This window comes from Syngnathus leptorhynchus, chromosome 2, assembly GCF_054491065.1.
Source record: "Syngnathus leptorhynchus isolate UIUO chromosome 2, UIUO_Slep, whole genome shotgun sequence".
NCBI lineage: Eukaryota > Metazoa > Chordata > Actinopteri > Syngnathiformes > Syngnathidae > Syngnathus > Syngnathus leptorhynchus.
The window spans coordinates 7,985,710-8,012,832 of NC_141196.1; the positions used below are offsets into that span (position 1 = coordinate 7,985,710).

At 43.8% G+C, this 27,123-nt stretch overlaps 1 protein-coding gene across 1 annotated transcript; it reads left to right on the forward strand.

Annotated features, from left to right (window-relative positions):
* ankrd50 (ankyrin repeat domain 50) lies at positions 1-26,872 on the forward strand. The gene is made up of 4 exons (XM_085900818.1): positions 1-391; positions 2,171-3,123; positions 11,092-11,324; positions 22,066-26,872. The coding sequence occupies exons 2-4, from the start codon at positions 2,627-2,629 to the stop codon at positions 25,551-25,553; spliced, it is 4,218 nt and encodes a 1,405-aa protein (XP_085756944.1). The 5' UTR covers positions 1-391; positions 2,171-2,626; the 3' UTR covers positions 25,554-26,872.
* Positions 26,873-27,123: the final 251 nt, after the last annotated feature.

Consider the following 27,123-nt stretch of genomic DNA (forward strand, 5'->3'; position numbering starts at 1 on the left):
CGAACGGCAAGCCGACGAGACTCCAACTCCCAGCATGCCCCGAGGCTGGCGTGTGTTTTGCATGCGGCGGACTGAAAACCCACACGAGTCTTTGGGAGGCGGAGAGTCAGTCGGAACGCCGGGAAAGCTGTGTGTGTATCGGCTGGGCAGCAGGAGGAGCCTGCAACCGATCGGAGAGAGCGAGGAAAAGACGTCGAGAAGAAAAGAGAGCAAGGGGTCGGGGGAAAAGAAAATAAGGAGACCCATTTGAAAGAAAGACGCGAATGCTGCACGGATGAAGATATTGGAGCGGCAGCGGTCGAAAGGCTTCGGTGAAGTTTGCCGCTTGGAAAATGGACAGACTGGGTGTCGACTAGGGACAAAACACGGCGGAGAGAGACGTCGGCTGGAGGTGAGCGACCGTTTCTGGATTAAAACGGCTGTCGGTCGATGAGGAGGGAGGGGCGGGAGACGTTGGTAACCTCACATCTGGCTTTGTTGAAGTTCGTTAGATGGGTATCGAACATCTGCACCCGATGTTATTTTTTGATTGTCCGCAATATGTAGGTTGCTCCTCCCAAAGCGATGTGTAAAAAATGTGGATGCGAAGGAGTGAGGTTTGGTTTGAATGTACAAAAGACTTTTGGTCCACATCTGACCATTGACTAGTTTAAAGAATGGTAGAAAAGCTATGGCCCGTGGGCTGTATGTGGCCTGGAAGAGCATTTGAGCCACCATGCAATTCTAGATCACAATACACATGACAGTAATTTAGTTCTAATTCACGATACATTGAGAACAAACCTCAATGTTTAGGCTAGTGCGGGGTGTCTAAAGGTCCTAAAAATGACAACATTTGTTTTTGTGCACATAATGCCTGAATTATGGTTAAATGCCCATTTCCTCTTAAAATGCACAAATAATTAAATAAAGAAATACAAGTGTCATACACGAAAAATTGAACAAAACTTTCCAGAGTATTAAACCTTTTATCGTGGAATGCAGAATCAAATTCAGACATGTCAAGTAACAATTTTGGCAGATTCCTACTAGTAAATATATGTTGCATCAAACATTTTACTGGAGTTTTTCAGGGTAATGCATTTTGGTCATGGGCTACTTAACATAAAAAAATACACAAAAGTGTTGTTCGGGTTTAAAAATGCATACTATGTTTTTTATTTGCTATAAAATTTAAAAAATTTTGTTTTACCATTCAGCATTTTGGCATAGGAGAATGAGCAGGACCATTATGGCAAGGTATTATAAGTAGGTATGTCATTGCAAATATCTATAATTCTTCGGAAATTTCTATTGTAAAAGAGAGAATTTACCCAGTTAAGCCAAAAGAATAATATGAATTCTTTTGACAAAGAGGTTAAATTGAGCATGCTAGATGGTGCAGCTCCACTGAAATGAAACATTTCTTGTTATAAGGTCAAATCACCAGTAAGACAATCTCATCCCTACAAAAGCACATGTGTGTGTGTGTGTGTGGGGGGGGGGGGTTAAGTACACAAACAGGTTTTCCCCATTTCAGACTCAGCAGCTGAGTGCGGATGTGAGCTGTTTGGGATTTAAAGGCGCATAGGAAGGAAGGAAAGGGGGGGGGGGTTACAGTCGACGTGGACGAGAGAAACTGCAAGGGGCGCTTGCCAAGAATTCAGCTTGTTGTGAGCCAGGCGTGGATGTTTGCAGTGGAAAAGGGTGGAGGTGGGGGCAGGAAAGACACTAACAGCAAGCATCACACTTAGTTATGTTTAAACTGCTGTGGTCATACAACACGTTGGAATCAATGCATTGAACATACAGGTCTCATGTCCAATTTGTCTCCTTTGGCGTAGACTGCTACATATGTTGCCTTCTCTTGCTAGCCCATCGTTAGCAAGCTAGCTTGATAGGACTCTCGTCCAAAGCCAATATTGACCTGTAGGTTTTTGTGAAAATGAGACTTTGGATCTTCTGTTGCATGTGTATTTGAGTCCGTTTGTTTGTGCTGATTGACAAGGAGCAGAGTCGTGAGGTTTTATGAATAAAGAACTGTTTCGGATCATGTTTGACAATTGAATGATGATACACACTGAAATGTTTGTTTCCCGTTTACGCTCCGAGTAGTTGGCTGTCACAGGCTGAAAAAACAACAACGCTGTACGACATTAACAAACCATATGCTTTTGTTTTGTTTTTCCAGAGACCACTGTACTGCCAGCCCGGTCCATGTTAAAGTAATGGAAACACTACTTTTGGTGGCCACTGCCACGCATCTGTGGATATACGTGAGCGGCTCGCATGGCTAATCGTGTTGAGCCTGTCAGCCGATACGCTCAGGAGCGCCATGCGAAAGCGGCATGAGAATAACAACCAGGAGCGCTTTGTTCACGGAGAAGAAAAACATTGGAAGAAGTTGGTGGAAAATCTTGATTTTTGGCCCCGTTTTTGATCTCCAGCGTTTTTTATTATTTTGACCCAGATACGTCTGCGAGGCACGAACATTTTAGCAGATCACATCTAAATTCAACCTGCGTTTCTGTGAATAATAATAAAATGTGAATAATAATTCACTGCCTGACATAGTGAGGATGTGAGCGGCAGAAGGATGGGAGCCGTATGAAGAACAGGAGGACTAGCTGGAACCAGCATCAGCACAATGGCCCACACCAGTTTGCTGCAGGGGAAGCGCTTTTACTGCCGGGAATGGGTCTTTCACAAGATCCAGCATTGCCTTCAGGAGAAAAGCAGCACTCTGAGCGGGGTCACCGGCACCCCAAGTAAGCAGCCCTCCGGCGTAGGCGTGGCTAACCCGAGCAGCCTGACGTCCGGTACGGCGAAAAGCGGAAACTCCTGGGGTGTGCTGCTGGTCGGCGGACCCGGCAGTGGGAAAACAGCAGTGTGCACGGAGTTGCTGTGGCCTACGTCAACGCAGGGAGCCCAGCGAGGCCTGCACCAGCAGGGCCTTGCCTACCACTTCTGCCGGGCGGACGACTCGGACACGCTGTGCGTCGCCGGCTTCATCCGCGGCCTGGTGGCGCAGATCTGCCGCAGCAGCCTGGTGCCGGGATACGAGGAGAAGGTGCGCGACCCGGCTGTGCAATGCGCACTGCAGCCTGGCGAGTGCGAGAGGAATCCCACCGAGGCATTCAAGAGGTAAAAACTTGAAAAATTGAGCAATTATATCAATTGTGTGATTGTGATTTAAAATGTACATGTGCACAATGTTTTGCTGTCCGATGCTACATAATAGGAAAATGATTGAATTCCTTTACCAATTAATATGAAAGATTAATATTTGTAGTTGTGAACTTACCAAACATTTTGACTTGCAGACTTTTAAGCGCTCACTATACCAAACATGTGTGGCATAAGTCATAAATGAGACGAATTTAAGCACATGGCTTAACTCTCACTTCACTCCATTCCTTCTGCTCTGTGGCAACACCCAATACCTCAGAGACATCTCATGTGCTGCATCTCATTCTATTATGCTGCATCTCTGTCAGTTGAGCTCAGGGCTGCCTGGTTTGCTGCGGTGTGTGTCGTACTGTCGATTAGACTGCATGCGTGCACGGCACGCTGAACACTCACGTTTCTCGTCTAGTCATCTGCTGACGCTTGTTGCACTCTGAACATTACACACACAGACACGCACAGGGTGGAAAAGTAGGTCATGGCAAGGTAAATCATTTTTTAAACGCTCACCAGAGTCAACACCTTTCTTCCCTCCTGCCCCCCACCTGACACTCTTGTTCCCAGGGAAGCACTTGTCATCTGCTCATAATCACGAGGCCTCAGTTTACCCACAACTGTGACTCTAGTATGACCTCCCACTAAACAAAAAGCGAGTTAGTGAGGGAGCTAAAATAGGTAGTTTGAACCCAAGCAGGATGCACTTCAGCCAACCTTTTTGTGTTGTTTTGCGCTTTTAGTCTCAAGGACTAAAGGTATTTTTAATATAAAACAAAGGTTTCAGGACAGACGTGCAATAAATGACTGAAGATGTTGTAATAAAAGGTTAGTCCTCTTGTGGAATAATCCTACTTGGCGTATGTGCATTACATGTTACAATATGCAAGTAGTGAAACTCCAATGGCAAACATCAGTGATGTAGAAAGTGTACACTTTGCGAAAGTAGGTTGTAAACATTGCCCTCTTTTTACCAGTCTACCATTTTAAGCATTCATTGGCAACAAAACTTCCACTTTGAGAAGCGTTGAGGGTTTTTCAAGAAATGAATAAAATGCCATTTTCATTTGAACCCATCGACTTTGTCATGTGGTTTTCCGGAAATGAAAAATACAAGCACAGACATTATACTAGTAAGTCCAGTTTTAAGTCAGGGTTAAGCATAGTTTTTGAGAAGTGTTTTTATAATGCCTTTCAGGCTTCAAAATGGCATTTTTGTGGACATTGACAACAATTGTCTTGATTAGGAAATGAAATTAGTGTCACATTACAAGGCCCTTGCTCTTTATTGTTTTGACTACAACTACGGAGGGTCGTTGGTTTGTGATGGTCCCCACAAATGCCATTTCAAGGTCACAAAAGAAGTGTATGTTGTCATAAGGCCCAAGAAAGCGTGCACTCATTTACTGCCCTATTTACGGTTTTGTTTGATTGTTTTAAATGCATGGCTTAGAAGGTTGTTTCATACAAATGTTCACTATCACTCTGATTTACAATAGACAACGACATGTTCCAACGTACAAATTCTCCACAGTAAGAACAGAAGTCGGCCATAAACCGAGGCTCAACCCGAAGTGCTTTATTGGATAATATCAGAAGCGAGAATAAATTGGGATCATCGTACAATAATTATCTGATCATTCTCACTGGTTTTATATTGGCTATCTGCTTTCAGGGTGCCAGAATTGTTGGCTCTATTTGGTGAAAGAATAAAAAAGAAATGGATGGGAATAAAACTTTATCAGTGGTCCAGCGTGACAAGCCTAGGAAGAAAATTCACAAGGGGCTGCACATGTTTTGACTGCACACTTCCAAGGCTACTCAGTAAAAGGTTATACAGGTTGGATTTAGTTAAGGGTGTTGTTAAACAGTGTGTGTGTGTGTTTTTTTTATAATATAAAGGAGTGTTTAGCCTTTACTAGTGCCCGTCCCGCTGTGATTCTCAGCCAGCGGGTGCATGCGAGAGGCCCTTGCCAAATTCTTTGGCCTAGTCAAAGGCAAACAAGTCGGTTTGTTGATAGTAATCGCCAGTCGTGTGTTAATGCAACGAAACCGGTTCAGACACGAGTTGACGTCGGCGGCGTACAAGCCGATCGCTGCTTTTCCCACTGTGTGCGCTTGTGGGCAAGCCAGACTTGAGGCATTTTGAGTGCAGATTTGAACCGTTTGTTTGTCCAGTCTGTACACATTTGCAAAGTACCTGCACATTTCTCTTGTAAATGTTGTATTCTAGCTATGCGTTTTGAACTAGGCACTCGCAAGAACACTCGCTCCAAAGAAGCCGGTGGTTTGATGGCTTGGCTAACAGGCTCATGCAGCTACAGGAGATGGTTACTGATTCACAAGCCATCAAATACCATAAAAATACATGTAAAATTGTCATAATCATGTCATTTTAAGGAATAAAAACTCATTGAGTGATGACAATGGAGGAAATGCGGTAGATGTGACAGGGGGATTGCTATTTGAAGGCCTATTTACTCATCACGCTGTATCCAAATGTTGCAAATGAAATTGGGATCACATTGAGTCACATTGTGGAAAAATCACACGGTATAAAAATCAAATCAATCACTCGTTGAGGGTAATGCACAAGTACAAGGATACATCAAAAGACTTAAATTGTACTTTTTGAAAGTCCTGCCTGTATTTTCATTCAAAATGTTACTACAGGCTAAATCTAAAATTGTGCCCTTTTTGATCAATTTTAATATTTTTGCACACAAAACTGAGCCAATATTGATCATTGCTAATGCCAAGTGATGAATGATGCCGTAGAATATCTTAAATGTGGCTTCTTCAAACCTGCCCCCCTTTTTGGAGTACCTTTCAAATTCAGTCTGACAGGGCTTCACATTGTTGTGCAGATGTTTGTTCAGCTGTTGTAGTGTTACATTGCCACAAGATGTTTCTTGCTTTTGAAGTAGTGTATGACCTGATCACTTGAGTGTAAAGAAAAATAAAACTTCCTAAAGAGAAAATTCCAATAAAAATAAAAGGGATAAGATTTTCATTGATAGATGTTGTTCATGTTTATTGTTTGCATGACAACAGTGTTTTGAAGCTTGAAACTGGCTGCTAAAAGTTTTCGGCGTATGGGTTTTATGAGTGTGTCGCCACCGTGATGGTAAATAACAAGGAAGGATCGCAGCTTCGTGAGACACTACAATGAGTTCTGGTGCTCGCGCTACATTAACAACAAACACAGTAAACCTCTGTCATTGGGGGGTGGGGGGGGATGTCAGGGAGTGAACCCACCTCGCATGTAACCTGAACATTTGTCAGACATTAAGCAAATAAAGTCATCCTGGGTCGTGTTTTTGTCCTGAAATTTGTACTCTGCCGGGAAATCTTGTAGAGATTTCTACAGTGTGCAACATCGTTATTGGTATCGTACATTCTAAACAAAACAATTCCAAAACGCCGATCTGTTTGTCACAATCAAGCTTGAAATTGCAATCGATTCCCAAATCATTCACTACGATGTTTTGACTGGATTTTGGCGGTCATAATAATGCTTCCAACAGCTGCTCGACCTGTAGGCCATCTAACATGCCTTTTTTTCCTTCAGGACAAAAGAATTGGCTTCAAACGGGGGGTAGGGGGAATTAACGCAGTCATGTGGGCCAAACGAATTCCAGCACTTTTGTTTTTTGCTGATGGCACAAAAGTGTTTAGTTTAGTAGGTGTGACCTTATCTGGCTCCATGGCTGGGCCCACTTCAGCTTCTGCTGCAGTCCCCACAATAAACTGCCAGATGATTACGTAGTGAACCAAATGTTGTTGTTCTTTTTACCTTTTACCGTGTGAGAAATGGATGCCACAGTTAGAATTATATTAGCTACTTCCAAATAAACAGATTAGTTTTGTATTTCTGGCAACTCCATCAAACACTAACAAACTGCTTTGTTCTAAAGGAGCTGTTGATATTTTGTCAATTTACTGTGGCTCAGTAGTCTCTAAGTAACATTTAACAGAACGGGGAACTTTTCAGCTCATGGTAGGGACTTTAGAGTGGCAAAAAGCCAGAAATGAGGAAAAAACATTTGACATGTTTCCTCTTGGGCAATTGTGGGGAAATTGGGCATGTCACATGTTTTATTGCACATTCTAAACAGAATTTAAAGCTGAGCACGTTTCGGTTTCAACTACTCAAAAGCAGGCCAGATTTTCGTGGACAAATTGTGTATTTCTTTTCCACTGGTGTGTTGACTCCTTTGACTGGGCGGCACTACTTTTTGAGGTTTAAAGTATGCTACCCATGCCTTTCATGTGGTGCAGGGCAGCAGAAGATCAGCCGAAAATTAGGGCCTCATTTTAGCAAGCAACAACAACAATAACAAAACAGGGCTCCCACTTCCATCCATTCCTCTCTCTTGTGACACATCAACTCCAGTGGAGCAGAAATGGAGACGCGGCAGCAGAAACGGTGCAGTGATGACTCAGCAATCTGTGGCTAGCCTCTGTCTCAACCTTACTGGCGGACATTATGTGAGTGTATAAAAAAAATAAAGCTCATAAATGCAGTTTACCGATGATTTAAGTCTTAGGTCATTTTGTATGGATGTACTAAATGTCAAACTAATTTTTAAAAATAAAACAAACAAAAAACAATAAAGGTAAAGGAGGTCAAATTGTTAGTTGTTAGTTTGTTTCATGCACACAACCTACGACTTCTAACAAGTCCATCCTATGACTGGCCCTCTTGAAATCGTTGACCTGGACTAAAGCTAAAGATAAGCCAGACTTGGCAGGAAACTTTACAGGCCACTCCAGCGAGTGCGTTGGGTTTGCCGAGATTCCCACACGCCACAGTGTCGACAGGGGATCGGGCGGAGGTGGGGGTGTGTGGAAGGGAGGGGATGAAATTTCAGATTCTGTTGGCAGCGTTGGATAGCTCATCAGGAATGTGCACCTCACTTGGACTGGAAAGAGCTTGAGGGATTTGCAGTAGTTATCCGAGGCATGCGTGCTGGTTATAAAAGTATCATGTGTATGTGATTGAAAATCATTATTCGGTCTAATACATTGTATCACCGATAAATAAAGAGAGGAAGTATCAACTTTCTACTGGAGCACTTTGTCAGTGTGTTGCATGCATCTACAGTTTGACCTACTTTTGTCAGTGAGATGCTAATTTGGGATGGACACCATTCCAGATGCAGCCCTCGTCTCCACAGAAATAAAAACATAAACAATGTGTTTTTTCCCACATGACTGAGCGATTGAAGACATCATGAGACTTTATCTCAGAAGATCATCAGACATTGAAAATAGATTTGATTTTCTGTTTTTATTTAGTAAGGAACAATCCTAAGAAATCAAACTTAAACATGTTTTCTTCTTGACCAAATTGACTAGGACTATGCAAGGTCCAATTCGAGAATGCATGCAATCCTCCCGTAAAAGTAAATAATGACAGAGTCAGAGATTGACTTCCTATGGATCAAGTGAAGCATGGTTTGTGTGTATTGAATCTCCCACCCTGACTACCTGGCTCCTTAGCCTTTGTTTAGGGTCATCCTCGTAGTTTTTTATTTTTTAGCAGCCCCCTTTCCAATGAGTTGTTTTTTTGCTTGATGCTGCCTTAACCTTGCAAGTCCCTTACTCGTCCCACAACTGTTTGCAAGTGCAACATGACAGATGGTGAGTGCATTAAATGTCTTTCACACCATGTCTTCTGTACAACATTTGGCGTCAGTTTAAACATATGTCGAGGACTCCAGTGAGAGGCGCGCACTCGGACCTGCTCGGCAAAGTGGCTTTTGTTGCGCTTACTTTACCCCGATATCCCACCGAGTTGTCTTTTTGTCTGCCGCTCTTGTCTTTTGACTCTTTGACAGCCTAAAAGTAGCTGAATTTGCGCAAGAACAATGGCCTTTTGTCTGGCCCACTTGCTGTCACTGTGGATTTGATTGTCTCGCTGGGCAACATAGACATGGCTATTCACGTCCAGTCATCCTCGTGCACGGACATTCCTTTTGGCAACGCTCCCAGATGGCACTGCAGGTTCTCCGCAGGCTGCGGCCATCAGGAGAGATTAGCCGAGCAAGCCTGAGTAAGACCACAATAAAGCGGGGAAAATCGTCTTAATGGTGTTTGAGGAGATTTGCAAAATACGTGCACCAAGGAGGTAGATGCTTCATTTAGACACGAGGCTGTTTCCAGATCAATGTTCCTGAACCATGGCTGGATGGATGGATGGATGAATGAATGCGTCACACAAAACATTAGCATCAAAGACACAATTCTGAATGCATGTTTCTTCTCACAAAAAGCTTATTTTCTCTGCTTTTTGTTCAGAAACTGATGTTTTGGGAGAATCTAACCCATGTTCTACTGCTGATGGCGTTGAAGCGTGTTCTTGCTCGGCAAGTAATGTCATATCCCAAACAGAGCGCGCCTCACCTTGGAAGGTGACCAATTTTATCCGTGGCCTGTGCTCAGGGTTCAGTATTGATTCATTGATTTGTTAAATCTTTTTTTTTTTTTTTAAAGTGTAATTAACGTAGGCCCCGATTAAAATGTCACCAACCTGAACTTCTCAAATCCTTTATCGCTGGCTATTGAGCTAGAATTTAATGAGTCTCTGAAAACAACATTTTGCCTGTCTTACGCCCACGGCGCTTAGACGGGAACAGAGGAGCTCAAAGAAGACTCCGCATAGCTCCAATGCATTTGTTGACCGCTCAGTTCACTTAGCATTCATGTGTGACATTAGCAGTGGACCTTCCAGATTCCATGTGTGGCTTGCAGCTTGCCGTTGCTGGAACGGTTAATGTAGCGTTGAAACAGCCAACTTGTAATGTGACGTCTAATTCCCAACGTTGAACGTCACGTTTGCTTCATCACGAGATGCTGTGCAGTTTGGTTTTAATTTACAATCCACATTCGGTACCGCTGTTGCAGCAAATTATATTACATATTAATAAAAGCGTCTCAAGACATTAGCTCACAGGCCAGTACAAAAAGGCCAGATGAATTATAAATGCATCTGCCGTGAGCTGAAATAATGTGCAGTGGACTGAATGGATGTGTACTTAAAAGCCTACTTAGGAAGTTCTGGCCTTCAGATCAGAGCGATGTCATGTCTCGCACAAAAAGTTGCTTTAGTAACTTACCCATAAAAGGTAGGCCAGAGGTCCTCAAGGTTTTGGGATCCAGGGACTGCTGGGAGGGGTGAAATAATCCAAAGGACCATCTTATAAAACTAATTCCAATTAAACATAACTATCATGTGCACCTCTCAGCGCAGAGGGAAATTATAGTCATCAACTATCTTTCCCAAATGAAACGAATGGAAACAATGAATACTCCTGTCTCGCCCCAGCAATGGAATTTTTCTCCAGTTTTATTTTATTGAGAACAATAGCAATATGTCTTACTTTCTTAAATCACATTATAATATAATTACAAAAATAAATAAAATGTATTAATCAGTTTCTAATACAACTCTGTGGAGACAAACTAGAGTTTCAATTGCAGTAAGTGACTGGGATAACTTTAGTCATTTAAAGGACGAATGGCTGAGTATTGGCATGTCTGGCTGTATGTGTTGCTTCACCGCTTGTTTTCACATTGCCCTGGTTTCAAGTGTAAACTCTCCACTATTAGCTCATCTCTGGCCTTTCCCATTGTGGTAGTGTTAGGCTCGCATATTTTGAGGCAAATTATGTGCCTTTGAAATACACTGTTTGTAATTCTCTAGATTTTGTGCAGTTTAACAGGAAACGTGTCATTAAGTGTCATAGCTTGAATCCTCTTTTGTGAAGAATCGTTTGCTGTCTGCCAAAATGAGTTGAGTTCACTGCCATCATACAGCTTGTATCTCAAATTGTTGCTCACAAGTCAAAGCAAAAAGATTGTCCGAATGCCCCGAATCTCTATCAACTCTGTTTATCTACTAAAACAATTCCCTCCATCTTGTTTCAGATGTGTGCTCTTGCCTCTCCTGAGCGCCAAGCCACCGTCACAGGCTCTCTTTCTGCTTGTGGACTCTGTTGATGAGGGCGGCCAACTGGGCGAGGCGGATCAGAGGTCGCCGCCGGGCTCCCCCAGGACCATTGCTGAACTCCTCGCCAACCATCATGAGTTCTTGCCGCCATGGCTTCTGCTCATCTGCTCTGCACGGAGACAGAATAAGGCCATTACTAAACTCTTCACAGGTAAAAAGAAAAAAAAAAACACTTACACAACACTTGTTAGTCTTGCTATTTTACTTCATTTGCTGCCAAGTTGTATCTCGAGCATCTCATCGTGCCCGAATGATATCGGTGTCGCCGGTGCGGCGCTTGCCCGATGTCCTATGACATCGGCTGCTGCTAATCCTGTCAGGCCAGCAGCCGCCTTCCCATTAATCAACACGCAACTCTACCTTTTCAAAATCCTCCCAGTGCCCAGGTCATTTCGGTACAATGAAACTAAATTAACCCCACATTTTGGCATCGTTTTGCATATTTTATTTTGGTTCACGGCCCAAAGCTGGGCATTGTGAAAATGTGTTTGCAACAATACTATGTGCGTCCAAGGTGAGAATTTGCAGTGTATTGTGTCAAGACGGAACAAAAGGGTGACAAGCTGTTCAAAGTTGTACAAAGGGAGGAGAAATCTTGTCTTTTGTCTTGCTTCTTTCTAGCTTGATTTGGACACTGTGCTATGAGCATCCACTGGGGTTCTCACTTTACAACAGATTTCAGTTTCTTTAGTGGCACATATTTTTTACATAGTTTTTAAAAAAAAATTATACATACAGTAATAATAATCTTTCCAGCAAACTTTGTCGTATGGGTAACAGGTGGAGCAACACAACAAATCAGACAGAAAACCCACCTTATAAAGGCCTTGACATGAAAACCTCAAATCACTTACATTTCCGTACCAATAATCTAACTAAATACTAGAATAATAATGTTGCTTCAACCAAACAGCTGTAAACAAGTGGTTTAGTTGATGTGGGACTGAGTGAATCGTTAAATGTCGTTGTGTTTGACTGGCTAACAGGGACAGACAGACGTGGCGGTTATCTTGGAGGATTTGGTCGATGTCCACTAATTCAACCAAGGGACTGCGATGCAAGCTCGTCGCAATACTGGCTGTACAGATGGTTTTGGATCGGATTTTAAATTTGGGATTTTGTGTGACACTTTCTGGTGTGTTTGAGTACCTGTGTCAACTATTTCAAGGGTAAGGGCCTTTAAACATGGCACCTACCACAGACCTCAAGATCGCCGCCTGTCTGTTGCCATTTTGGAGGCTTTTTCATCTTGGGAAAAATGTGATAAACAGCTGTTATCTTCCTCCTTTCTCGACCGCCTCCTTTCACGTTTCCTTTTTATAGTGGCTCTTTGATGGCATCCCAGGCCTTCATCAAGCGCTGCTTCAAATTGCCCCGGCAAATCGTTAGAAACATTCTCCGAGATGGATTCCTTTGGACTCTCACTCCTCATCACATGTGATTCCACCATTTTGAAAGGAACGCAGGCCATAGATTTTAATATCAGCCTTCTTCCCGCACGTGTTACTATGTGAACCTTTGCTTCAGCACCTCATTTACAGTATTATCGTATTGAGTTTGTGCACTGGCACATTTCCGCACAGCCTACAATGGCCTTGGCTTTCCTCCTTTGCGGATGCTTTTAGCAGCACTTTTTGCTTTGTCTGGATTCAGTCTTCCCCTCCGTGTTGACTACAATAAAAAGACTTTTCTTCTTGAAGACATGCACACAAACAAAATAGCATAACCCCATTCGGTGTCGCCCGCCTCCATTCTTTTTTTCACAACAGAGTTGCATTTCTATGACATGAACATAACACAATCTGAACAACAAACGTTTTCAAAAAAGTCACTACTCGGCCTTAAATGTAAAATAATAAAATAAAAAGCCGAACACCCCTTGACGTCTGTGGTTGGCTTTGCACACTGAAACTCTTTCAAACTACATGTTGTAAATTGCGATAATCGTAACCCCAAGCCCTCCCCCCCATCCACCCTCCTGGACGGAGCTAACTCCAAGGTCTTCCATAATTCATTCAATAAACTGGCCGACGTTTGATTTGGGTTACATTTATGGCATATTATCGCAAAAAAAAAATTGTTGGTCAAAATGGTCCCCATTTTAAATTCTCTTCAGGCATTACCCCTTTTAATGTCTTCTCCAGAAACTGTTTTAAGGAGGCCGATTATTGTCTGTTGCCGATGGCTTGGGGTTTTTGGATGAACCTAGCATAAAACTCTTAGTCAGGGGACCATGACCGCAAGACTCCTTGTGAGGAGAAGAAGTGCAGTTGTTTCTTGGAGTCTGACACGTGCTATCAAGCATTAGTTGGAATTGCCTTTTCCTGACAGATATGACTCCCCCCATTCCCCTTGGGGAGCGCAACTCTCGATTCTTCTTCCCTTGCTCAACTGTTATTCCTTGTGTTCATCTCACGCAGTGGAATGCGCTCTGGGAACTTTTTAACACCTCTGAGACCAGAGCAGGAAGGAGGCTTTTCTGAGTCCGGCAGTAGAATGCCTCATTCGCATTCGCTCAGCTTGCAAACAACGATGCTTCTGTTTGTGACGATCAAGATGCGAATTTGGATCTCCCGGCAGTCACACGTTATGACCACTCATTTATTAGAACGCCCCAAAGTTCCCCCGTGTTGACAAAAAGCAGTATGTTGCAAATCTATGGGCAACGCTGCTTTTCCAGTACCCCAACTGAGTGCAGTGCTACTGTACAGCCTTGAAAGGGGCAGCGGAGTGGAAACACTTAGATGGCAATTTTGGTCAGGAGCTGAGTAGAGCGCAAGGCAATTTTATAAGGCCTCTGGGGCAGAAGACAGAGCAAAGAAGAGGGCGGAGACGTGGAGTAGGGCTTGCAAAGGAGACATTTCTTTAAAAATACGGATCCTTCAAACAGAGTGGGTGAGAGATTTTAAAATGTGGCGGTGTCAGGGCAGTTAGTCTCCTCCCAACTTTTCTTTCAGTCTCCAATACGTTAGATACCCTTTAGACAACCTTAGTATTCAAGACTTTAGACACCCTTAGTTGAAGTCAGGAACTTTACCTTGTCCTTTACCGTCCTACTTAAATTTTGTTGTACATGTGACAATGACAATAAAGATCTATTCTATTCTTGTACATTTTCTACATTTGACAAAAGCTCACTGGTATAATTTCTGCAGAATGTATCTGATTCTATTAAAAATAGGACATGAAACTCTTGATGTCTTCTGAGCTGGCTATAACGTATTGGTAGCTTTCAAGTACTGAAGAGATGGGTAGATAGAAAAGGAAACATTATAAGTTCAGTGAGGTTAACATCTCCAATCAGGACATCCATCATTTCTTTTGTTACACCAATTTGATTCGTCTTCACACTTTGAACTACCCTTACATTCATACTTTCATTAACCCAAGTAATGAATCACAGCTATAATTAACTGCGATATTCCAGGCTCAGGCTGCGGAAAGCTACTCAGTGTGTGGCCGCTACTCATCACAGTTTAGGGCTGTTTGACCCAAAACTAATCTGGTGGTCTTCAACCACGTCATGTTTTACAGCTCTTTGGTCATCCCTGGGAGGAGCCATTATAAATTCCGATCTTTTGTGCAGTAGAAATGACATGTGACTCAGAGCTGGGTCTCTTCGCAGAGGAAGCTTACATAGCCCACCCTGGGAACAGCGTGAATCACAGCCTTCGCCTCACAGCGCCCGCCGCCGTAAATGGTGCCTTCTTTTAGCCCAAGCTGCCAAGAGACACAACAGATTTACTGCAGACAATCACAAAGGAGAAGAGACTGTTTAAAGCGCCGCTGTATCTCTCAAAGATGCCCTTTGTCATCAAGGCCCGCAGACGAATCGTAACGCAGAGCTGCCGCAAAAAGGTCAATGTCATGTTTAACATCTACCTGTATATAATATTTTTTTGTCAGCTGCCTCATTTGGAGGTCACCGCAAAAGCTTTTGGCATGCTGACAACACAAATAGTCATAAAGCAGGACGGTTGTTTTACTTCTTCCCAACTGAAGGAATGCTCCCCCAAGTGAGACAAAGATGCCTTTGAATTGTTCGTAAATCACTTGAGCAATATGATTGAGACATACCAACACAAAAGACTGACTGGAACTAAATAAATTGAGAACTTCATCAGGGATCACACGTATTTGACGAATTAGTAGATGGGAAGATAATTACGCCGTGCTGTAAATTAATTGTTGAAAAGAAAATTATCTTGGAAAATAATCTTGTCAGGTAATGGGTTTTCTATTTTCTAACATTTAAGGGGCACACAAACAGAATTTTAACATCCTAAGCATTTTCTTAATCATGACAGACCTAGCAGATCGAGGAGGTAATACACTTTTAAACATACACGTGATAATTATTTTGGATGCCGTTGTAGGCACCTCAGATCATCCAGACATTTGCTCAGAATTGGAGCCAAATTATGCTAATTAATAAATTAAAAACAATTAAATGAGTTTGAAATTTTTTCAATGTGCTATAATACATTTCCCAAAATGCCACCCTAGTAGTGAGCTGTATTGCACAAGCACATTTACGTCTAACATCCACTCGGGAAGAGGTTTTTTTTCAGGCTGCAAGTTGACTAGCACATGACATGAGACCTTAATAAAGACCTTAATCCCGTCTGAATACAGTAATTTCACCAGCATGCAGTCTGACGGCTGTTTAAATTACAGGTCTATCTCCACCAACGCCACTGCAGTGACATGGCAGACGAATCTGTGTGATGCCCTTTGGTATGTGGCATATCTCTACCAAATACCTAGGTTGAGGGTTTTCATGTTTCCAAGGCTCTGAAGCAGTTAGACAGAGGTAGACTTGTTGAATTATGCTTTAATTAACGGTTGTTATAATTGGGTCTTAATTAGACTTCAGTATAGAGAGGGAATTCCTGGCATATTCTGCTTGTTCTTGCTATCATTGCTTTTAAGTAGATCTTTCCTGCCAATGATAGCTCTGCTCTAAGGCAAAAAGCATTGCTGTTGATTTACATAGAGTTTTTTTTGTCTGGATCTATTGCCCGTGAAGCATCAAAAGGATTCCAGATCTTCCTGGCATTGGATTGTCTGGATATAATGAATAAAATCCGATGTGCGTATTTGTTGTGCCGGTGATGTGACGAAACACTTGAAACACGGTCGGTGGAAAGTCATCGAGTTATTGATGAACAAAAACGGAAAGAAATCTGATCCAGCATGGAGCTGAAATGCTTAGCTTTTTTCACACAGTGGAATGACCGTGTATGCACCCATGAAATACGTGTGCACATTCTTGGAGTGCGACGGTGCACAGAAAAATATTGAACCTTTCAGTCTGCTCTGCATGGGACAGTATGCCCTAATGGACTGCCGGATTTAGGTACGTTCTTCATTTTACACGAATGCATATACAGGCCATGAACGCGAATGGGCCTGCGCCTGTCCAAGCTGGTAAAAAACCCTCCCTCCGCAAGGTCACGTCCAATCGCTGTTGTGCTTGGGCCTGCACTCACGTTCTTGCATTGCCTGTCGTAACTGTAGGCGGGTCCGTGTAGCCACGATTGCCACGCATCATCGGTTACTTTAGACTTGTTTAAAAAAAATCGCTGATAAATGTTGGCAGTGATAAGTTGAGATTTTATTTGCTTATTCTAAAAGTACGGCCGCTATTTTGGACTTTATTTTTTGTTTCGCACAATTTCAGCCTAAGATTTTGTGTTTAAATGGTCATGTCACAACCGACTCAATAATCGTTACAACTCAACAGACTGTTGTGTTTTATGAGAAAACTGTCTTTATGTGGAGCAAGACTTATTGGCCCGGCAGGTTATTTGAGTACTTGTCAGCTGTGCTGTCGAAAGAAGTCGTATGAGATACGGCGATAACTCTGCAATACGTTGGAGTGACCAGGTGCACTCGCCTTATAGATCAGTGTCTTGTTGCATCGTAACGAGCTTCTGTCACTCAAACGTCACAGGTCCATCCACTGAACTCAATGTTGTACTTGGCGTAAACCCCCCGACACACACACACTTTCCCTCCTCAGACCTGTTCTGTTACATCACAGCAGGTTTGACTGGAAACGGGCTGGCAATTTAGTGGCGGGCATGTTTGAACATGAGGGTCGCCTCCAGCGCAGCATAATTGATTGAGTGCAACGATTTTGACGCAGCGGTGCTAAAAATGATTTTCTCCAACTGTCTCTTCAGAAACAGCCGTGGAGAGATAAACAGAGGGCTTAGCAAACAAAATAATATCGCTCTCAGAAGAACTACCCACACTTGTCTGCTGTCCCTTGTAGTCTCTGGTCCCCATACTTGTGTCAGGGAGTTTGGCGCTCTGGTGTGCACTGGAGGGGCAAGCGGCGCAGCTGTTGAGCAGGCTTTGTCGCGCATGGCTTTGCCGGAGCATTTGAGGGCAGCCAGGCTTAGGTTTCTGTTTTCTTTGCTGATCTACCGACCTAAGACGTCGTCGCACAAAGAGGAACGCGGGCGATTCGAGACGCTGCACCACAGACCCATGAGGTCATGCCACCAGTTTCTGCAACGCGCATATGCCCTCTGCCTCGTTTGAAAATCTGAAGAAAAAAGAAAATAATCCAATGCAAAACAGTCACTCCTTTGTAAGTGGGGCTGTGTCTCCTGTGGCTGGTATCCAGTTCTGTAACAAGCAGCAGCTGGCCGAGAGGCCTTTTTACTCTGGCGCTGCATCTCTCACACTGATGAATGTGGCATTTGTTGCTTGTTTCGCTGCCACTATTGTTCGAAGCTAAAACCGACCACACAACCACTACAGTCGAGGCTTTGTTGACTGAACAAGATGAAGTTTTTGGAAGGCTTATTTAGCCAAGCTACAGATTGCATTCCTGGAAACAGTTTAACTGAGATTCAGTCGAAAATGCGGTCTTGACTGGCATCATCGAATACAGCAGGGTTTCCTGCCTAAAATAGGTCAGTTTGTTTGAGTTAAACATTGTCAGCTCGTCCAGGGTTTCCGCAGGTTCTGACATAAGAGGTTAGGAATAGTTTGCAAGGAACGAGGGTACCTCCACCACGTCCTATTTTGCTTTTATGTTTTTCATTCAAATATTGATGGAAATTATGACTTTACTTTTGTTTAGCATACGTATATTATCGATGAGCAATGGACCACAGCACTTTCCCACTTGAATAAACATTTGCGTAATCTCACTGCTGTAGGAATGGAACAAGGTAACCCAAAGACCACCGGTCCACAGAAATCCTAACCTTAACCCTAGAACCAACCAAGAGATTGGTTTGCAATTGTTTTAACCGGCAGGTTTTCCACACTTGTAAGAGTTACTTGGTTGGCGTATATACGTAAACAAATTAGAGTGCCAGGATAGTTTGTGATAGGCACATGCCATAAAAAAATAAAAATTCAATGGACTTCATTTTTGCAACATCCATTTACTATCTTTCCAAAGTTTTTGAACCTGAACGAGACATCATATGGGGAGGGGCACATTGCCAGTTTGGGTATTGATCTGAAGAAAAAAAAAATACAATTCCCAATCTTGTAATTTAAGGCAGGAGCAAAATCTCTACTGAAAAAACAAAAAACGTTCTGTCCGTTTGGTATGTGATGGTCAACTTTCTCTGTTTACAAACTGTAATATAACTTAACAATTCTTTTTTTTCTACTGCTTTTAAAATACATAGCAGAGGTTCAACTTCACAATAGTTCTAATCTCTCACCTCCTACGCCCTCCACTGATGGTTTCTATCTTGCAATTTGTGCGTCAGCGACCACGGAATGTTTGCTGCATGCTGTAGAAAGGCATTTTTATATTGTTTTGCTGAGGAGATATCTCAGCACAGCGTAGCTGCATAGCAGACGGTGTGCTCACACGGGATCCCTCGGCAAATGAATCCAATTAAGATTTACTTCAAGGCAAAACATTACCTTTTCATCTGAGCCCTTTAATGGCCTCTTCCCCTTGGCTCAGCTTGTGGCTTTCCCAACTGGCGCGAACCCAGAATGTCTGTAGAAGGTGTCCAGAGAATCTGACGTCAGAGTCTCACAGTGAGACTAAGTTTTCATGTTGATTGCATCATCCTCAACAAAGTACACCCACCATGAGTCCCACCTCACAGAACCTCAAAATCCTAAAATGCCTGAACAAAAGCGGACAGATTGCGATACTCTCCACTGTTTCTGATGAAAGATAAAATAACTAATGCCAACTAAATGATTCCTCACCAGAGAAATCACAACATTGCAATCTGCAATTGTTTTTGGGTCATGCATCTTTCTGTATTTCTGCTATTGTGAGACGATTGATTTGCAATTGGAGCAAAAAGTCATGCGGCTGAAGAAAATAAAGAGAGGCGGCGGTGAGAGGAAAAGGTGAATGGTGCAATGCAGTAATGAATTGAAAGTGGGTTAGGGTCATTGGGTTTTTGTTGTTTTGTTTATTGTATTGAAGTGTACCAATGTAACATTACATTTTTGCATATACTCAAGCATATCTATCTTTTAAAACTCTGTCCGCAAGATGAGAAAGTTGTCGTGGATCCCTTGTCTTCAAGTTACACTACATGCATGGGAACTGCTCCTCGTGTTTGCTATCTGTCCTCCAGGTGTGGGTTCACTTGCCGCGAGGGAGTAAAATTCCACAAGCCCGCTGCTATCCCAACAGTAGTGTCGGTTTTATCATCTTCCATCGGGGCTATATTACAAGTTAAAGACAATCACACAAAAATATGGTAGGCATTCATTCAATAAACATTTGCTGGGGTCATCGATGGTACCACATAACCTGAATTTGGTGGAAAATACTGATTAGTCATTTACACTAAATAATGTTATGATATTTTTATATTTAGAACACTTCTGGGGGTAAGAAAGAAAGAAAGAAAGAAAGAAAGAAAGAAAGAAAGAAAGAAAGAAAGAAAGAAAGAAAGAAAGAAAGAAAGAAAGAAAGAAACAGCAAACTGTTCACTTTTTTAGATCAAATGTATCCTCAATTAACATTTGAATATTTGTCCATGGCTCACAGTTTTTTACACAAAGATATGTGAGAAAATCCCCCAATCGGTTCTTGTAGTCCCACTGGCCCTGAAAATCGTGGGAATTGTAAACAAATGCTTTCCGGCGTGCACAGATCAGAGATGGCTTTAACATGCAAGAAAGTGCATCTTGGAGAATGCCATCATGGACCTCTTATCATCCTAAAGATGTTCATTAAGCCTCATCTCACTCAGCAGAAGACCGCGATAGAAGCGCGCCACACGCAATTAGCGAGGCGGTGGGATATTTCTCGCCCCCTCGCTCGTACGTCAGCTTCTCGTAACCACAGCTCATGTCGTGCTCTTAACCTTTGCGCCCATTGCACTGCCAAATTTTAGGCTATTGAGTCAAATGACGTGTGTTCTTTCAGCAGGGGATATGTATTTCTGCGCTTAGGTCTGCTCGTACTTCATTTGACTGTGTTGCTGTTGGCATGCTTTTTGTTTTGGCCAGACACATCCCTCGCATTTTATAGCATTCTTGCGGTCATGCTTCCACTCAAGATGACATTTCAACCGTAACATATGCATGCGTGGATGTTAAAATAACCTCCTCTGTAAGAGCATCCCGTGAATTTACTCGGCTCGGCTTTGTTTTGCCTTCACTGCTCATTGCCTTAGTTCAAAGCTAACTGCTGCTTGATCGTCTCTCCTGCCAGCAGCCAGAGGGATGACACGCTCATTTCCTCCAAAAGGATGTGTTTTAGTCAGTTAGCCAGTGCCTTAGGAAATTTAAAATTAGCTGAGCCTAATTATCTGAAAATTACAAAATCAATGGCAAAGTATAGGGTATGATTTTAACGTTAGTCTTAAGATACCGTAACATCGGTACATTAAGCTCATTGATTAGTTAGACATACTGTATATCTATCTATCTATCTATCCGTTTCCTGTAGTGCTTGTCCTCGTTGGGGTCACAGATCAGCTGAACTGTATGCCATCTAATTTTGGGCAAAAGGCAGTTTACATCCTGGACTAGTTGCCAGTCAGTCACCAGACTTTGATACTCTCAGTCATTTCCAAGGTCGTTGAGAGATGGGTAGCAAGTATTACGAATGAACATTTCAATACTAGTTCCTTTAATTGACATCCTATGCAATTTGGTTTCAAAGTAAACCACTCCACTAAATCGGCAATCAGCGGCATGGTAGAGGCGAAACATAAATTGGATGGATATACATTTCTATGTTGGTGCAGTGTTTCTTGACCTTAAAAAGGCTTTTGACGATCGTTTACCATGAAATTCTTCTTACATATACTTCAATTTCTCACCGGAAGCAATTCAGTAGCTTCAATCATACTTGTCATCAATATAGTATGTGTTAAAATCGACAGTGTAAAATCATCGGTCTCTGTCGGTGTGCGGCAAGGATCAATACCTGGACCCCTGTTATTCTCCCTGTACATAAATGAGCTCCCCAAAACATGTAATATTGTGAAATTTTAGAGGTATGCAGATGATGCTGTAGTTTACACTCATGCAAAGAGGGTTGCCAAAAAGGCAGCTTCTGCTCTGAACCTCAGCCATGAAGCAAGTAAACGACTGGCTTTTTAAATCATGTTTACTTCTCAATTTAAAGTAAAAAACAGTCTGTTTGATGTTTTCAAAAGAAATAAACAGTTCCGGAGAAGAATCATTACTAGTCCCAGCATTCAAATACCTTGGTGTGATACTTGATACCATTTGTCATATTAGGACTTGTCAATACTGTCATACTGGGACAAAATTGTTACATTCCTATGGCTGAGAAAATCCTGATGTAACCTGTATATTTGTTGAAGACGCAGGGGTTCAAGCCGGGGGAAAAAGTTTTCATGGTAAAATACAGTAACTCTCTGTCATTCTTCAATTATCTTAGTATACGTTTTTCTTCCTCCCAGGATTCCGGAAAATCAGCCTGGACGACCTGCGCAAGGCCTACATCGTCAAGGATGTCCAACAGTACATCCTCCACCGCTTGGATCAGGAGGAGGCCTTGAGGCAGCATCTCACTAAGGAGACTGCAGAGATGCTCAACCAGCTCCACATCAAGAGCAGCGGGTGCTTCCTCTACCTGGAGCGAGTACTGGACGGTGTGGTGGAGAACTTCATTATGCTTCGCGAGATTCGCGACATTCCAGGCACGCTGAATGGCCTCTACCTGTGGCTCTGCCAGAGACTGTTTGTCAGGAAACAGTTTGCCAAAGTCCAGCCCATCCTCAACGTCATCCTGGCCACGTGCAGGCCGCTTACAGTCAAAGAACTGTACCACGCAGTCTGGACCAAAAACACCACGCTGACAATGGAAGAGTTTCAGAAAAAGATGGACATCCTCTCCAAATTGTTGGTTAATGGTTTTGGGAGCAGTAAAATCCTTTTCCACTACAGTTTTGCAGAGTGGCTTCTGGACGTGAAGCACTGTACGCAAAAATACTTGTGCAATGCTGCAGAAGGACACCGGATGTTGGCTATGAGTTACACCTGCCGGGCGAAACAGCTCAAACCCCACGAAGTGCAGGAATTTGCACTTCACCTTGTGAACTCCAATTTGCAGATGGAGCCCTTCAATCTGGCTTTATGGATGGTCTGGAATGGTACTCCTACCAAAGACTCTCTGACCACCTCTATACCAAGGGAACAGGAGGTTTTGCAGCTTCTAGTCAAAGCTGGCGCTCATGTAAACAACGAAGACGACCACGCTTCATGTATTGTACAACAGGCCCTGGAGAGAGAGGACTCCATACGAACTTTATTGGACAATGGAGCTTCAGTGAACCAGTGTGACTCTAGTGCTAGAACTCTGCTCTCCAACGCGGCGTACAGCGGTAACCTCGATGTTGTCACCTTGCTCATTTCCAGAGGGGCCAACATGGAGCTGGAGGACAACCATGGACAAACGGCACTCACTCTAGCCGCCAGGCAGGGCCACACAAAAGTGGTCAACAGCCTCATTGGCTGCGAGGCTAACATTAATCACACAGATCACGACGGCTGGACGGCGCTGCGCTCGGCTGCATGGGGCGGACACTCGGAGGTGGTGTCCGCTTTGCTGTATGCCGGTGCCAAAGTGGACTGCACTGACGCTGACGGCAGAACAGCTTTGAGGGCAGCCGCTTGGGGCGGGCATGAGGACATAGTGCTGAACCTCCTCCAGCATGGTGCAGAAGTCAACAAGGCTGATAATGAAGGAAGAACAGCCCTCATCGCCGCTGCCTATATGGGACACAGGGAGATAGTGGGGCACCTCCTGGATCACGGGGCGGAGGTCAACCATGAGGACGTGGATGGTCGGACCGCCCTTTCGGTGGCAGCTCTCTGCATCCCTGCCAGCAAAGGCCACGCCTCTGTGGTTAGTCTTCTCATTGACAGGGGGGCAGAGGTAGACCACTGTGATAAAGACTGCATGACTCCTCTCCTGGTGGCCGGCTACGAAGGGCATGTAGATGTCGTAGATCTACTTCTGGAAGGCGGTGCCGATGTAGACCACACGGACAACAACGGGCGCACCCCTCTCCTCGCGGCTGCATCCATGGGTCACGCATCAGTCGTCAACACGCTCCTGTTCTGGGGAGCGGCTGTGGACAGCATTGACAGCGAGGGCAGGACGGTGCTGAGCATTGCATCTGCTCAGGGCAATGTGGAGGTGGTAAGGACCCTGCTGGACAGAGGTCTAGATGAGAACCACCGGGACGATGCTGGCTGGACGCCGCTGCACATGGCATCCTTTGAAGGCCACCGGCTAGTGTGCGAAGCACTGATTGAGCAAGGTGCTCGATGCACAGAGGTGGACAATGATGGCAGGATACAGCTGATCCTTGCCGCACAGGAAGGACACTACGACTGCGTTCAAATCCTCCTAGACAACAAGTCGTGTATAGACCAGCGAGGCTACGACGGGAGGAACGCTCTCAGGGTGGCGGCGCTGGAAGGTCACCGGGATGTCGTGGAGCTTCTGTTAAGCCACGGTGCCGACATTGACCACAAGGACGCCGACGGACGCCCAACGCTCTACATACTAGCGCTAGAAAACCAATTAGCAATGTCAGAGTATTTCTTGGAGAATGGCGCCAACGTGGAAGCGTGTGACACAGAGGGCAGGACAGCCCTCCACGTGTCCTGTTGGCAGGGCCACTTGGAAACGGTGCGGCTGCTCATCAACTACCACGCTGACGTCAATGCCTGTGACAATGAGAAGCGTTCCGCCCTGCAGTCAGCAGCCTGGCAAGGACACACCAAAGTTGTGCAGTTCCTGATAGAAAACGGCACACGAGTCGACCACACATGCAACCAGGGTGCAACGGCCTTGGGCATTGCCGCCCAGGAGGGTCATATTGACGTCGTCCAGATACTTCTTGAAAACGGTGCTGACCCAAACCACGCCGACCAATTTGGACGCACGGCAATGAGAGTGGCGGCCAAAGGTGGCCACTCTACCATTATCAAACTTCTAGAGAAGTACGGAGCCACATCATTAAACGGCAGTAATCCGTCACCGGTGCACACCATGGATGACAAAATGACGGGTAAAATGCAGTCACTCACCATCAAATCCAGCAGTTCCGGCAGCACCGGTGCAGGAGATCTGCAGTCAACGGGACGCGGTCTCACCAACGGGCCCGTTCATGCGTTCAGTTCACCATCTGATTCCCCTGACTCCACAGTAGACAGACAGAAATCATCACTATCCAACAATTCGCTCAAAAGCTCCAAGAACTCATCCCTAAGGACCACGTCGTCCACAGCCACTGCGCAGACGGTTCCTATCGACAGCTTCCACAGCATGACCTTCACCGAACAAATCCAGCAACACTCCCTGCCCCGCAGCCGCAGTAGACAGTCCATCGTCTCGCCGTCCTCCACCACAAAATCCTTTGGCCAGGTGTCGCCGTCCAACGACTTTGACTGGTCACTGCTGAAACCCGGTTCCAAGTCGACAAAGGGAACTAAGATTGTAAATGGCACCGTGAACAATAAAGGAGGGCCAGACAAGAAAAAATCTAAGAACGGCGGCTCTATGCAAGGCCACGAGTACGAGATGACCCAAATGGACAAACGCCTCACTCTCAATAAATCAATCACCAGGGACCTCCATTCCAAGGTGGTGATCAGCGGCTCACCACAGCAAGACCAGCTTTTCATCCACAAACAAAGCTCCAGTGAGAAAAAACGCAATGGCATTATGACCAACCCCAACTACCACCCTGTAGGCCAGCAGGTCTACCTGGGGCGTGTGTCGGTTCCTTGCAACCCCCAGAACCGAGGCCATCACCGGGATGTCCTAGAGAGCTACCCTGTCAGAGACACTGAGCTAAGCCTTAAACAAGCTCTCAGACTGCAGATTGAAGGATCGGACCCCAGCTTCAACTACAAAAAGGAGACCCCTTTATAGTTGCCAGTGTCAAAAAGAGACAAACAGACGGCACATTCACAATTCAAGCCACAGCTGGATTGCATCCAATCAGACTTGCATGAAGAATGTTTTCTCTCTGGATTGTTTCCTACTTGAGAAGCACGCAAATCCTTCCTGAATGCCGACGGTCACAAACGTGCCAAAGCAACTGCGTTCAGAGAATCTCAAAATATTATAACTCGTAATTTTACAATTACAATTGGGGGTCAAAGGGGTGGTTTGGGTGATATTGATTGCTGCCTCAAGGCTTTCCGTGGATTGATACTCAATGTGCCTACCTTCTGTTACAGCCTTCTCCGTGCAAAACTATCATTATAATTTAACATAATGCTATTTAATGGAAAAAAGAAGTGTATGCACTTTGCAAAGAGACAAACGATAGACGTGCTTTTGTTTTATTTACTCTGGAAGCCCATCCTTGTTTTATCCACAGTCAGTGATGATTCGTTTTCAGAGTTTCTCGTGTCTATAGAGTATGAGCACCAGGATGTATCAATAGGCTGCCTTTCTCTAAAAATTCCTTTATGTTCCGTGTTAAAAATAGTCCTGGAGATTTGAAAGCATATTTATTATTTTGGAAAAAAAGCCACTTTTTGTTGCTCTACCATGGTGCTGTTGCGTTCTGACAAGTTGCCTGCAGCTATTTTTGGACTCATGTTGTGTTTTAAGTGTTTCATGACAAAAAGGATAAAAAAGTTGATTTTTTTTTTTTTTTTTGTCCCCATGGGATTTTGTTTTTTCCATTCAGTTGTGTGTTCATAATTTTTTTTGCAAGTGCATAAGAATCTACGGTGTTATTGTCCACATTAGTTTGGTGCTAAACTAAAAGCATTTCTGTTGTGTGTGTGTGTGTACCGCTGTCAACGGGTCAAATGGGAGTGACACGGGAACGGCGTAAGAGTTTGGATTTTACTCTTGAAAGCCATAAATGGAAAAAACTCAGTCAAAATGGGAAAGAAAGAAAAAGAAACATCTATTTTTCAACAGGTCTACAGTTATAGGCTGTCATATTTTTGCTTCATGGTATGCTGTTTTCACCAAGGACTATAGTCATGGCGACCTATCGCATGTACAAACATCATCAGTCCGCTAAGAAGAAAAAAGGTTTGCAATCTTATCAGTTCAACAGTTCACTCAGTGTTTTGTCTGCCATCTTGGGTTGGCTGGAACCATAAATATCTCCGTATGTACATTCAATGTTCATTTACTTCCTGTATCATACAAAGTGGATTTTTTTTCCCCATGTATATTAAAAATGCTTAATAAACATACGTGCTTTCTTGCTGGAAAAACAAAAACTTATCATCTTTGTCCACCTGGTCATCTGGGAGAGAAAACAGATCTTTGGGTTCTTTGTGGAATTTGCCAGAAGCACATTTACAAAATCAGTTCTAGTATACAACTTTAAGGCTAATGTTTTAAAAGGAGTTTAAAATCCTATGAGTTAAGGCAAGGTCGTAATTATGTAATGCATTTCATGCCCAAGACAATTCAATGTCCCTCACATTGTCCCAAAACAACAAATGCAACAAGGCAGAAAAATAAGAAT